Source organism: Amblyomma maculatum, chromosome 1, assembly GCF_055883805.1.
Source record: "Amblyomma maculatum isolate TAMU_Amacu chromosome 1, ASM5588380v1, whole genome shotgun sequence".
NCBI lineage: Eukaryota > Metazoa > Arthropoda > Arachnida > Ixodida > Ixodidae > Amblyomma > Amblyomma maculatum.
The window spans coordinates 346,521,690-346,536,860 of record NC_139344.1 but is presented as its reverse complement, the minus strand read 5'-3'; the positions used below and the strand labels follow the sequence as shown (position 1 = coordinate 346,536,860).

Below are 15,171 nucleotides of genomic sequence, written 5' to 3'. Positions count from 1 at the left end.
CAAAACCAGCTTCTGATATTCTAATTCCAGGAAATTTCTTTTCGCCGACACTTTTCCAAATTTCTTGTTCCAGCGGAGAAAAAAAGAATATCGAGGAGTCACGCCACAGATACAGCAGTGTTGTCAGTGTGAACAGGTGGTGACGCACGAGCCTATTCATCCGATGTCTGCATGAATAAAAGGCATCGATGAATATAGCCGCAGGACGGGGGTTGTTTCTCCTGTTGTAATGCCGTCTTCAAGTAAACCGAGAGAAAATAGTTTTTCGGTCCAACACAATCGCCATCAAACGGATGCTGCGTGAAAGCCTCCGTGTAAAAGACCGCACAATTGAAATGCATCTCTAGAAATTGGCGTATTCAACACTGCATTAAGGCAGTGTAATTTGAGTCGAAATTCTGTAATTCTTTCGCATACTTAAACAAATTATTTTATCAGCAGCAATACTGGCCAAAAATATTCTCACGCTCATCCTGCACTTTAATTAGAGCAAATATGTTTTGAAAACCAGTGGTAGATAGATAAATTGATATATCTGAAATTTCTGTGTTAATTGCCCATTCGGTTACTAATGTTATGCATGCGGTGCTTGCGAGGAAGGCCTGTAAACAAATTTATGTTTATTCAGGAATTATACACGTCTTCAAAGCTCGAGATCCAGGTCAGGGTTTGGAATGCTGCAACGCACATTGCTGAAAAAAAAAAAAAAGAGGAAATGAAATTGTCAGTCACGTTCCTGGATAAGTAAGGACTTGTAAATTTGTCAGTGGTAAATTTCCAACTGCGTAATTCTGAATCCCTTCTTTTAACTTAAAATGACTGCAGAAGAGGCAGTAATTTCTCCCAGAGCTTAGCACAGAAAGCTGGCATATGCAATATTTTTTCGAATCCACGGTACTTTAACAGTGCTTTCGTTCGTGGGATTTACCCTAACGGTGCGGGGAATCATATACGCCCTTTACATGGCTGCCGATTAGCTAGCACACTCTCCCACCTTAAATCGCCATTCAGCAACGGGACAAACATATAAATGACAAAAAAAAAATTCAGAGAGCACTGCAGAATCTGCACTGAAGAATTGTGAAAGCCTGAGCGTTGCTGATGTACACCGCACATCCCGCGCCCCTTGAAGAGCTTTTTGCTTGTAAGACCGGGGCTCGTTCCGCACAGTAGAGATTTCCTTTCCTTGGCGCGCGTTCGCTGCATAGCTATATATAATCAGAATTGGTTTGCAGGAAAGCAAAGTTGCAGTATCTGTCACATTTTCTCCGACAAGTGCGAGTTTGGACGGTACACCGTCGCTCCTGTCGCGTGGTGTTCCTTGGCGCGCGTTCAGGTGTACGATTGCAGATGGCAGGGACGCTAGACAAGGAGAACACATTTCGCGGAATCTCGCGAACAGATCTCTAGCACAGAACTCGCGTACGCGAGATTTTGACCATTTGCCACGAAAGGCTAATTTGACCTTAAAAAATAAAATTATTACTCATACTCCCGGAAAAATATTTTATTATGATGCTATATATACATATGCACATACAAGACTCCTGAGATTCTAAACAGGATCCCAGATCAGACACGTCGTCGCGACACTTTTGGTGCCTATTCAGTTTCCCATTTAGGAGGTCACGCTATGTGTAGAACAATTACGTTAAATAAGAGTAGTAACCAAGACTGATGAATAGAATATTTGACACTGATCAGGTGGAGTGTTTCGGATAGAGATCTAAAGTATTTTCAATTATTGGTCTTTTCTTGCGTTAAAACATTCTAAGGTCTTCGCACTACAGTGCGCTCAGAGTGATACCGTCTTCTATCTCTTCCGTGATTGCTGAGAGCTTGTTGCTGTGATTTAAGGAAGAACTGAAATAGCAAGAAATTAAAAAGGAACCTGCGAACACCATCATTTAAATTATTGGTATATTATGATAATGTCATAGGTTTACTATCCCGGGAAATGAAAAAAAAAAATAACATGGAGGACACATGAGAAAGAAGTACTTTGCTTTGGGCTAGTTGGTACATGGACACATGAGCTCCGCCTTTAGGCTATGACACAGTAGCGTAGGACACCAGCCCACTAAAGTTCCGCTTTAACCAAGCCGCATGAACCTGCCTGCGTTGTCTTCTCTTCTTTCACTGCCACCTTCCTCCCTTCCTTTACGGCGTGGTACACGTGTCCGTGGAGAATTGTGACAAATATTCCGCCTATCCTGTAAATCAATTTCAAACGCCACTGATGCCTGCTGTACTAACGCCTGTACTAGACATCTGGGTCTGCTTCTGTTTGCGTGTGGTACGGCATTCGAGGACAACAGACTGTCTGTATCGTATTGTAACGCCGTAAGCAACAATAACTTTCTTTGTAGATATTCCGACTCTAAAATTATATTCACATATCACACACTACACCCTGATGTGGGGTGCATACCAACTGCCAGCAAAAGGTATTCCCTTCAATGAATAACTTGCATGCTACAGTTCTCCTGCTACAGTTTCGCCAGTCTATTGGTGTTGCTAAACTGCCCGTGAAGGGAGGAGGGGAGGAGTTAAAGAGGATAGAAAGAAAGAGCTGTTATAGAAGAGAGCTGTCAAATAATTTCAACCACCTGGCGATCTTTAACCTGCACTCATGTCATATCAGCACCTCAAACTAGGGAACCTCCAAACGAATGCATAAGAGAGTCCTAAAGTGGTGCTAACTTAGGAGTGGCGGGAGCGGGTGCCAGATCTGATGGGCCAGCCACACTGTACGGACAGTGGCCGCACAGTGTGGCTAAATTTAGCGGGCGGCCGCCATTTTCCGGTACCCTCCACTATGGCAGCTCTTTGTCTCTTTCTTCATTCAACCCTCCTTCTTCCTCTCCTTAACAGCATTTTTCAATTGTGCACCCGGAAGAATGACAGATACTGTGCCTTTCCTTTCTTCTATACTAATTTGCAAATGCGATGTCATCCTGCTTTATTTCCTTCCCTTACGGCTCCGTTCAGGGGTGGAGCGGAGGTAATGAAGGGTGGCAGTTCCTGGCCCTACGGGGCTGGGACGGTAGGGCAACGCCGCTTGTGGCGGGGGCTAGCCAGCCACCGAATTTTATCTGTTGTAGGCCGTCATTGCACCCGCCACTGCTTCGGTGGTGGACGACGGCCGTTGTTGCGGCGCGTGTCTTTCTTTCCCTTTTCTTTCTGCCTTTCTTCTCTATTTTCTCTTCTGTCTGCACGAGGCAGCGGAGGTGGCTCAGCTACAAAGCCAGTAGCAGGCCCGTGCATTCTCTTTTCCTTCTTCCTACAGCCACAACAACGGCTCCATTCAGGTGTTCACAAGAAAAAGTGCGACAAATACTGCACCTTTCCTTTCCTGTACCCTAATTTAAAATTTACTAATATACATAGAAACCGCGGAGTTTATTATAGTGGTCCCAACCATTTCAGTGCGAGGAAAATCAGTGAAAGAAACATTAGAACTAGCCTTGTGTTTTATATCAACAGGGCTATCGTTCGACATTCGCTTCAGCAGTCTTGGACCCCACTATAGCTTTTGGAACGTCGAATATTTTGGATGTCAGAAGTCACTCATAAAATGTTCTCATGGATCCACAGAATGCATAAATTCGACGCCTTGTTAAATGAAGCACGGTAAACTTTCGCAGCTCTTCGCGGCATTTGTGAGACGGTCTGCCTTTTAGAGGCGGTAATCTAGAGAGGTTTGGTTAGGTTAAATGGGTTCGGCTAAGGTGAACTTAGATTATAAAGGAAAAAAGAAGGGATTGTTAACAGCTTTGCGGAAATAAGCTGGCGGAAATATGGTGGAATTAAAGAAGGGTATCTATAGATATATCAGGTACTTCGGTAGGTCGAACCCACGCTTATTCGCTGCCGCAGCTCTGGTACGTACGCGAACTGCCAACGTTTCTGCCTACTAACGCTGGAGAAGACAACGCTCGAGAGCCCACCAAAGGCACTATTGCTGGATAAAAGCGTAAGAAATAGCTTACGCGAGCTTCCATGAGCATTTTGCCGTCTTGGGTTTCCAGGCTGGCCTAGAACAGTGGAGAATCGAAAAAAAAAATGTTCATCTCAGGTTAATGATCAAACTACTGAACACGAAAAATAACATGCGCGACTCTTGATACATCTACGTGAAGTGCAGCTTCTATCGCGATTACCTTTTGCGAACCGCTCTACACTATTTCTTCAACGTTCTCTCACACCTCCCTTTCTTATTATTGCTAATGGCAAACACCTCGATTAAAGGGGAATTGTCATTTATGGCTAACGTTAGCACGGTATTTATCGATATATCCGAGAAAGCATCTGTTCTCCCATGGCATATGAATTGGCGCTCCCAATATCAAGCTGCGCAGCATTGTATGCAGGCATTATAGATTTTTTACTGCGAAAAAACTAATTCGAAGGCTCAGAGACTAGGAAAATCGTATAACGCTTGTGCCGTCACTCTGATTGGGTAAGCTGCCTCGTCAGGTCACAATCACGCTGCCTCGCGCGGGTAATTCAACCTCAGTCTGGTATAGTGGCTTCAGCCTACATTTCTTTCCGAAAGACCTTTTAGGTTCTCGAGCTAGCGAAGAGAGTGATGGAGTCTATGACTCACCAATGACTGACCATGAATTCCTGTAGCGCTTTCACTCGAAGAAAAACCATCGAAGCGGATTTGAACCGGGTACCTGAGTTCACCTGCCGTACGTCTTAACCACGGAGCCACTGCAGCCGGTGCTTTCGCTCGTCACTACCAGATTTAAATAGGGTAACACCAGTGGCCTCTGCGATCAAGCACGCTGCTACATCAGACCTGATCGCGGAGCCCACGGTTAATCCTCCGCCATTAGACGCGGCGGCTCCTAGATGGCGCCACACGTAAAGCTGAAACCGCAGTGCACGAGACCCATATAACGACCGTAGGCTTGTGAAACTCTGTTTTCGCATCGCATTACAATTCTGGTCAAAATTCCCTGCATTATTCCTTAATGATTAAGTAGTGTTTTGAAAGCTGTTCTGAGCAGCACATAAGCACAGCCACCAATAAAAACGACTAAGCGGATTACACATCTATGATACCCACCATTAGGAAACTCCCCATGGCGCCGCGCTACCCTGAGAGGCATTGCGAGTACAAATATAAATGAGCTTCTGTAAGTCCTTGTGGGATTGAAAGCTGCAAATGTGCATGTGCCCTGTTCGATGACTATACTCTGTTTTGTCATACAAGACCTCCCTGAAGGTAGAAGTGCAGTAAGCAGATATGTTGGTTGGTTTGGTTTGAGGGGTTTAACATCCCAAAGCAACTCAGGCTATGAGAGACGCCGTAGTGGACGACTCTGCAAATTTCGATCTGCTGGGGTTCTTTTACATGCACTGACATCGCACAGCACACGAGCGCCTTGCTTTTCGCCTCCATCGAAAAGCTGCCGCCGAGGCCGGGACTCGATCCCGCGTTCTTGGGAACAGTAGTCGAGCGCCGTAACCACTGCGCCACCCCGGCGGGGTAAGCAGATATGTGCGGAAGAGGTCCTTCTCACCAGAATCGCCGGCGACACCAAGCAATCCCATGTCTGGTAGGAATGAAAGAAAAATAGTAAAAGACGATCAGAAGCACAGCAATCGTAGACCTTGGATATATATATATATATATATATATATATATATATATAGCTATTTTATTTTAGTTATGGCAGCAAACGAGAAAACATAGCAATCGCGATAGGCCAGTCAGAAACATGGCAGCCACAGGCAAAATGACCGCGAAAAAAAAAAAGATTGCTCTGTGCATTGATGCAATTATATATATATATATATATATATATATATATATATATATATATATATATATATATATATATATATATATATATATATATATATAATTGCATCAATGAACAGAGCAATCTTTTTTTTTATGTATATATATATAATTGCATCAATGCACAGAGAAGTCCATACAAATATTTTCTAAAGGACAATTATTGGTTATCTTCCACTATTTGAGGGCACATTCCCGATAACAGTAACCACTGTATAAGGCGAACGCTGGTTAGTTATGGCAGCAAACGAGAAAACATAGCAATCGCGATAGGCCAGTCAGAAACGTGGCAGCCACAGGCAAAATGATCGCGAAAAAAAAAAAAAAAAGATTGCTATATATATATATAATTGCATCAATGCACAGAGCAATCTTTTTTTTTTTTCGCGATCATTTTGCCTGTGGCTGCCACGTTTCTGACTGACCTATCGCGATTGCTATGTTTTCTCGTTTGCTGCCATAACTAACCAGCGTTCGCCTTATACAGTGGTTACTGTTATCGGGAATGTGCCGTCAAATAGTGGAAGATAACCAATAATTGTCCTTTAGAAAATATTTGTATGGACTGCTATGCCTCGTCTTGTATACTCCCGAAGTTTGACTGCTGAAATCTACCGACAAGCACATTAAAGAAATTGCGTCGTCACTCGCTTTCGCTCTGCAAACGTTGAAGAAAAGAATACAGCTGTCGGAGCTTCTCACTGTTTTCGCTTTTTACTACATAATCGCCTTGTGAATCAGATTTAGTCAGGGCTATCTTATCTTTTTATACCTCATTCATTTTATTGCGCTCCTGGAATCATAGTGCCAACCGAGACATTCTTGGTTTTTCAGATTTGATAGCTTTAGACTTGTTGCACGAATTTTCCTTCTTGCTCTAGGCATGTGTATTGCAATTGCATCTAGAAACCCAGCGCTTAAAATGTTTACCTTATGAGATTATACATACTGTGACAATACATTGACCTTTAGTATGCCACCACGAAAGAAACGAATGTTCATGCAACCCTCTGCCATATTTTGCAAATTCTGAACGCTTTTCACAAAAATTCAAGCCAGCATTTACCATGTAAAAAATGTTCCTGTGACATAACCATGAAATATGGTAATATTAGTAGTAACAATATTCCCTGTCGACTCAAAATATTTGTGCTGGTCGAGGAAGGAATAAAAACATTTTTGCTAATTCAAGCCAGCATTTACCATGTAAAAAAGATTCCTATGACATAACCATGAAATATGGTAATATTAGTAGTAACAATATTCCCTGTCGACTCAAAATATTTGTGCTGGTCGAGGAAGGAATAAAAATATTTTTGCTAATTCAAGCTAGCATTTACCATGTAAAAAATGTTCCTATGACATAACCATGAAATATGGTAATATTAGTAGTAACAATATTCCCTGTCGACTCAAAATATTTGTGCTGCTCGAGGAAGGAATAAAAACATTTTTGCTAATTCAAGCCAGCATTGACCATGTAAAAAATGTTCCTATGACATAACCATGAAATATGGTAATAGTAGTAGTAACAATATTCCCTGTCGGCTCAAAATATTTGTGCTGGTCGAGGAAGGAATAAAAACATTTTTGCTAAAAGCCGCGTCCTCCCTTAAGGCATATTTATACTTTGCGGCAGTGACATATGTAACATATCCCCTCGATTATTGGTCAGCGTTCAATGGCGAAATGCACGACGTCCCTGCTATTTATAGCGCTGAATGCATAACATGTCAACGTTGTGCGTGACATAATGGTTAAGTAATATGTACTCTACTACGCAAGACAAATATTACCAGCGTTACATTTACCTCAGCAAACATCGGTCATTGAATATTGATTTGTACGGTACCTAGAATTTACGTCTAGAAGCGATTCCGGCAATGAGTGCTGCGGAGAGCTCTGGATCAATGTCAACCACCTGAGGACCTTAAACATGCACTGAAGGCCTACATCAGGCGGGCAGATTTTGCGTATCACCTCCCACGAAACACAGTCGCCGCGGACAAGTTAGAACTCTGGTACGATGGCTTCGTAGCCGAACACTAACCACTAAACCGCAGTTCCTCATCCGCACAAAGCCGCAGTTCCTCACCGAGCTCATCTAGACAGCTGCGTGGGTGACATAGGCGCGTTTCTATGCTGCTCAAACAAATTACATCTATATGGCGTCACATTTGTAAAAAAGGCGGATTTGCGGATTTGGAGTTTTTCACGTGATGGGGTTTCCACTCGGGGAGTGGTGAAAATTCATCTATTACTTGTTGAAAAACAATTACCCTGGAGACGCAGAAACGATCCGGTTCCAATGGGCAGGCTGAGCCAGCAAAGTGCCAAGAATGATACGCCTGTCACTAGCAGGAACTGCGCATTCGCAGCAGAAGATGACGGCTCGTTTTTAATCGGGGGAGGGGGACGAGGAGAATCGCGCATGCGCAGAGTGACGTCGGAAAAAGTCAGATTTGCGTCACCCGGCGCAAACTTAACTTTGACCACCTCTCATCGCCCCGCCGTACATTCTTTCTTAACTTTCCAACTTACGTTTCCAACTTTTCCTGTCTCGCCGCTCACCCCTTCCCCCTCTCTCAATATTCTGTGCATCCCTCCCCTCCAACTGTCAATCTCAGCCTACTGTTGTACATTCGTACGCTTTCGGCATAACCACCTCGACGCCCACTCATTTTTACTGATGGTTCTGTCATGAACGAAGAAGCCTCCTTGGTTTATGTTGTGTCTTTCCCCATTTGGGCCATTTCGGGGCTGTGTTATGAAGCTTCCAGCCTGAATGCAGTCCACACATCAGGGCCGCCTGAGCGAACAATGCTGCTCAATTTCAGCATTCATATGGCTTTTACCTGAAAGCAGCTCGACGCTCTTAGTTCATTGCAGGGCTTTAAAAGTTTTGCAGTTTTTTGAGTCCTCATTTTCACGCAGACCTTGAAGGTGATCGCATTTCATCATCATCATCATCATCATCATCATCATCATCATCAGCCTGACTATACCCACTGCAGGGCGAAGGCCTCTTCCATCATTTTAACGCAGACCTTGAAGGTGATCGCTTTTCATCATCATCATCATCATCATCATCATCATCATCCTGACTATAACCACTGCAGGGCGAAGGCCTCTTCCATATTTCTCCACTTAACCCGGTTCTGTGCTAGCTGCATCCACTTGACCCCTGCGAAACTTCTTCACCTCATCCGCCCACCTAAGTTTCTGCCGCCCCCTGCTACGCTTTCCTTCCCTTGGAATCCAGTTTGTTACCCTAAGCGACCATCGGTTATCCTCTCTTCGCACTACATGCCCTGTCCATGCCCATTTCTTCTTCTTAATTTCCACTAGAATGTCAGTGACTTGAGGTAACTTATAGGAAAATTAGGCATTCTTAGGAGCGCTAATTTGCTCTAACATTCACATTGACGAGACCCCAATAGCTGGTAACTGAACTAGGGAAGTGCTTATTGCGACGCAGTATACGAAGTAGAGTTCCAAGCCTAGTGAGGCATAGCGCGGAGAAAATTCTCTGCACAACTATGTTGACAATGACGGTGGCATTAAGCATGACCGCACGTTATCGAGCCAAGAGGGACACCGGTTCTACCCACCGTATCTTCCGACCATTTTCACTTCTATTACTAACCGTTTCTCTTCCTTTGCAAGCACTGAACGAAAACACGAAATAACTGCTCCGATGTGGCAACAAAATGCATTCAAAGCGAATGTATCCCTAAAGCCAAGAAGAGGGGCAAGGTAGTGAAACTTGGTACATTATTGGGTCCGCGAAGCTGACAAAGTGTATGGAATAGAAGATGACTGATTTCTGCTTCTGGTCTGATGTGAGCGTAATCTAGACGAGCATAACAATTGTGCACAACAGTCTGCAGCCTGCGTTAGCGCTGAAAAACAAGTTTTTTCTTCTTTTTTTTTTTTTTTGTTCCAGAAAATTCAGTAATTCGCCTAAATGCTTGCCAGTATACGCCACTCACCTTCCCGAATAAACCGGACCTAGTACAATCCGTAGAATAGTCTGGAAACTTTCCCGCCAGGGCCCGACTTATGCAGGGCACGTGCTGCAAAAAATGCGTACATTTTAAGCCGGTTTACCGCACACGCCATGCTGGAAAACACTGCAAGTCCTTCCCAAAGCACCGCACGTTTTGTGTACTTTTACACATACAAAATTTTCTGCCGTCCTCTCATTCGTCGAACCACCAACCCCAACCCATTCATCCACCAGTCCGTCCATCCATCCATCCACTCTCACTCATTCACTCATTCACGCGTCCGCCTGTGTCATCGTCCCTCCCTCCCTCCCTCCCTCCCTCCCTCCCTCCCTGCGCGCTGGAATCAGTGATAAAGCCGCATGCCGGCGGCTGTCGAAAAAGAACAAATAAAGACGAATGGTTCTCGGCAATGGGTTATTTCTCAGTGTTACAGTGGCACACGCATGCCTCTCTTCAAGCTCTCTATGAGGAGAGCCCTTGTAATGACCTTTTCAGATTTTTTGGCTTTAAGACTACCTTAAAGGACAAACTATACGACTGAGAACCAAACCGTGCCAGATGGTACCGCCTCATTCACTAGACACAATTAATCTTTCACCAAGAGTGCTGGTAACTGCGCTTACGCGCATTAGTGCTGTAACGCTTACCGAGAATTCGTCCCACTTTCGTTCCATGACCCTCAAAAGGGGAACCAGGTTCATCAGTTTTGTTATGCAATTCATTGTCACTGTGCAGAACAAACAAAAAGTGATATCACATTATTAGCTCGCAGGCATTGATAAGGACCCACTTTCGTTCCATGACCCTCAAAAGGGGCACCAGGTTCATCAGTTTTGTTATGCAATTCATTGTCACTGCGCAGAACAAAAAAAAAAAAGTGATATCACATTATTAGCTCGGAGACATCGATAAGGACCGGCACCATAAGCTTCAATGAGATCAGGAATCTCGATGCAAATGCGGAATAAACATGCGAATGCGATCATGCGTTTTGATGCTACAGACCTACATTTTCACTGCTTGGCACATTTCCTTTTCAATTATGCATTTGACATTGCGTCTTCCAATTCGATCTCGCCGTCGCTTTTCCGTCCATCCGCTTTATACCTGGCACAGACTTCAGGAATGTTAATGTGGCTGAATCCTACTAGTCGGGAGATAGAATTTGTTCCTGGGTGTATGGAGGTGCACCCCATTGGAGGCTGCCGTTGCTGGTACTGTACAGTCAGGGACAAGCGTTTGCGGTATGCGGATGTGCGGAAAGATATTTATTTCTTCGTTGCCTAGCTGGTTTTTCCTGTTATATATTTTTGTTTCTCTGAATGGGACATGCATGCCCTCGTTATTCAGCACATTTAATTCAATATGTTTGCCCAGTTGCTCAGAGATAAATATTTTTTTCTCGAACTCTTGTCCCCAAACAGTTGTCCCCGACTGTACGTGTCGGAGATGAAAAGAGTCCCGATTGGCCCCGACACGTTAGGGGATCGTGCGATTGCATTAGAAGCAACGTTGCTGCTACATATTGTGTCACTGCATCCAGACACGCTCATTGACGCTTTTTTTTTTTTTTTACCTACCTCTAGTGCTTCCTGCAACGTAACGTGACCAACCTATCTGTCAATTTACAGCGCACAACAAACTTGGTCATCTCACGTCGTTTAGCGAGGTCGCACATAACCTGCCGATCAATCAGCAGTCGGTCATGTCATCTTAAGCTGGCCACAGCACCTGCCATCTCGGCTTTATTATTAGGTGTCATGAAGTCACACACCGTGCCGTCCAATCAGCGCTTGACCATGCTGCCTTCCGAGACAACCTGATTAATCAGTCATACCAAGTGATCTCGTGACGACATGTCCCGCAGAAGAATTTTCGTTCAGCCGTGTCACGTCACCTTGTGGCATTATTGAGCTCTCGACCAATCAGAAAATTTCGATTCATATTGGCTCTAATTCTGCTGCTTTAAAGTAATCCAGGTTTAATCGGTAAATGTTCGGAAACATTCAAGATTTGGAACATCTCTCATGGAACCTTTGGGCAACTGGGTGAAAAAAAAAAGTCAAGTAAGAGAGGTGGATATTAGAAGCAGGTGAGAATTTGAAACGCAGCTTTTGGATATGCACTGAGATATTTTGAAGAAAGAAAAAAGAAATACACCCTACAAAAAGGAGGGTGTAGTTTAGCCTTGGAAGGTTTACAACGCAGCTCTTGGATGAACCTCGAGGTATTTGGGCAAATGGAGTGAGAATATATGCCTTGCATTAGGGGTAGAGGTTTTGAAGTTTTGTGGTTTAACACTCCAAAACGAGTCAGGCTGAACATTATGCCGTATAGGAGTGCTCAGGAGATTTTGACCACCTGGAGTTCTTAAATGTGCAGTGACATAAAAGAGGACGAGGGAGCAATGCTTTTAGCCTCCATCCAAAGACTTTCGCCGCGGCCGGGATCGAACAAGAGTTCTTAAATTCCGCCGTCGAGTGCTCTAAAATGTGAGTTACCGTAGCAATAGGACTCTTGGGGATGCTTCAAGGTATCTTGGCGGGAGAAACATCTAGAAAAGGGCGCATGGTGTTCAGAGTCATTGCATATTTTATTCATAGCTATTAGGCAGGCTTCGATTCATCTAGGGCAGAAGGTACCGAGTTTCAGAGGTTGATGAAGATTTGGACAATAGCTCTAGCGGAGGCTTCGGCATAAGTGGGGAATAAAAAGCCAGTTACCACCGTGTAGCGCGGCAACTAGCTTAGAGGCCGAGGCAAGGAGAGCCGAAAACATAGTTCTGATGACGGCATCGAGATAAAGGGGAAAAAAAATATGCGCCGTAACAATGGAAGTAAGCCAATGTCCTGCTTTTGGGGCAAGTTACGACGGAAACGCATACTGAGCGTGTACTATTAAATTGACTGCGTACTGCCCTTTCCTGCTAAAATACACATTACATGATCGTTGCAACTTGAAAGCACTGAAGAAAAAAAAAAGATTTCGATCCCAATATTTGCTTCAACCCATGAAGACCATGTTGCCCACTCAAGTATTGATTGAATGTTGCTTTAAAATGCCATTCTTTAGGCACTAAGAGCATTCACTAAGTTCGGTAGGATAGAAAAGAGAGGATGCGATGATGATGTCATATGCAGCTAGAGCTCGTGTGATTGGGAGCGTGCTTAGCTCCACCATGCTTTCAGTCACATGGAGCGTGCTTTGCGCTAGCACGTTCCGACTAAGTTCTTTTAGGAGCTTTAGTTTTTACTACGTTCTATTTCAATGGTTGCGTGAGTCTAATATCAACGTCAGACAGAGGCGAAAAGGCAATAAAGTGTGCAGCACGTGGTCATACTAAGGCGCAAAACAATAGTTAGCGTACAGCGCTTTGTCTGATTACCATGCATTTCATTCCTTATATATGTGCCAGTGAATCAGCTTTCGAAGCTGGACCACCCCCAGGACCATTAGGATAACACTGGCGGGTCGCCCGTTTAACACAGAGCATTCAAGATGGCGTGAAATGATTCGGCACCTTCCAAAGAATAAAATTGTCAATTGAAAGAAAGTCTAAAGTAGGTATGAGAGTCACACCGGCGACCTTCTTTCCTCAAAATCATGAATATGATGCATCTTTGGGTGGCCATTCCGGTCGAACTGTTTGTGTTGTAGAGTTCCGTATGGGGGGGGGGGGGGGGGTGTCAACTGACTTGACTCTTTGAGATGTACACGTTTATACAGTGTAATATCTGCTATAACGAATAAACCTTCCTGACATAGCGAATGTGTTTGTTTGGTTTGGTGTGTGGGGTTTAACGCCCCAAAGCGACTCAGGCTATGAGAGACGCCGTAGTGGAGGACTCCGGTAATTTTGACCACCTGAAATTCTTAAACGTGCGCTGACATCGCAAAGCATTCGGGCTCCTTGCTTTTCGACTCAATCGAAAAGCGACCGCCGAGGCAGGGATTCGGTCCTGCAGCCTTGTGAACAATATCGAGCACCGTAATTACTGCGCCACCCAGGCGGGGTCGAATGTGTTTTTAATTCGCAATATTCGTACCCAATCCACATAGTATACATCGCTGCTTGTGTATTCGAAATAATTTTTCCCGTTTGACGCAGATTGTTCGAAGTAGTGTCGAATGACCTGGCATGTTCCGGAGGTTAAATTTTATAACTAAGATGAAGCCTAAAATATGTGATGGATTCGTACTGACACCTTCCCGCACCCGAACAGTGGGTTCCGATTAGCTTCAGACGGCACCGTTTGCCGCAGCGGGTTCCGGTTGGTGTCACACGGTTCGTCGTGTGATGGTGCATATGTTTATAAAATTTATTAACTGATTATAACGAAGAAATATACCGGATATAGAAAATGTGGCTGTAATTCGTAATCGTAGTGCAAAATCCATGAAGTAGATGGCGCTGCCTGAAGCTCCTGTAGCTAAAGCTCTTAAGCCGAACACTGAATTAGTGTTAGCGCATTTTTTTCTTTTAATGAATTCAGCCTTTTTTGACAAGCACATGCATTACGACAGACATTCGAAGTCGGAGGATACTGCAAAATCGAAGACAGTGCATGGCACAACGGTCAGCCGGTGTCTGCCCTCATACCTTTCCGGCACTGAGACGTCATCTTTGCAGGGTTGAGTTCGAGGAGGCCCTTGTGGAACTCTGCGTAGCTGGTGACGGCGCTGTCCGCGACAGAAAAAGTGAACACCACCGCTAGGCCAATAGTGGCAGCCCGCATCTCGACTGTGTAGGGCCTGTAGAGTTCTTGCACGTGCGCTTGGTTTCGACGATTCTACCTTTCACCACAGCCCGTCTGACTCCCGTTCAAGTGAAGATCCCCGCTTCATACCGTTTCCAAGCGACCCCGTGAGCACACAACGTTGACACAATGACTGACTGCTCAAGTCCGACAGCGCCAGTGCCACATATACCGAGAACTTTAGCTTGCGTGGGTGGCTTGTTGACTACGGCGTGAAAGCGCTTAAAGATAGGCTGGCACGCACGCCATCTCCCACGAGTGGCGACGAAGGCTGGTGACGAAAGTCGTGAGAATAGGCATTATACCGCCGGCTGTTGCTGAATGCTTCTTGGTCCGAAATGTATACGTGGATAGAGTTTGGATACTGGAAATCGAGAGGTCGTTACAGTTTTCCTTTTTGTTGATCCAGTTCTCCTTGGCAGCTGCACTGATAGCAGAACGCGTGGAACGGGCGTCGCGTGAGGTGATACTGCAAGAAGGTCTTCCGTCTTTGCGCGTGCCATAATCAATTTCAAAAGAATGGAGAATAAAAATGATGAATGGAAATGACTCGCGCTAGAGCGCAGGTGAGCTTTGGATGATCGAAAGC

General features: G+C 44.6%; 1 protein-coding gene across 1 annotated transcript; it reads right to left on the bottom strand.

The window, feature by feature from the left end:
- Positions 1-601: 601 nt before the first annotated feature.
- On the bottom strand, positions 602-14,633 carry LOC146207674 (uncharacterized). The gene is made up of 6 exons (XM_084587135.1): positions 14,426-14,633; positions 10,473-10,552; positions 9,808-9,891; positions 5,535-5,567; positions 3,993-4,037; positions 602-692 (listed from the first exon to the last, which is right to left on the bottom strand). The coding sequence occupies exons 1-6, from the start codon at positions 14,559-14,561 to the stop codon at positions 663-665; spliced, it is 408 nt and encodes a 135-aa protein (XP_084443261.1). The 5' UTR covers positions 14,562-14,633; the 3' UTR covers positions 602-662.
- Positions 14,634-15,171: the final 538 nt, after the last annotated feature.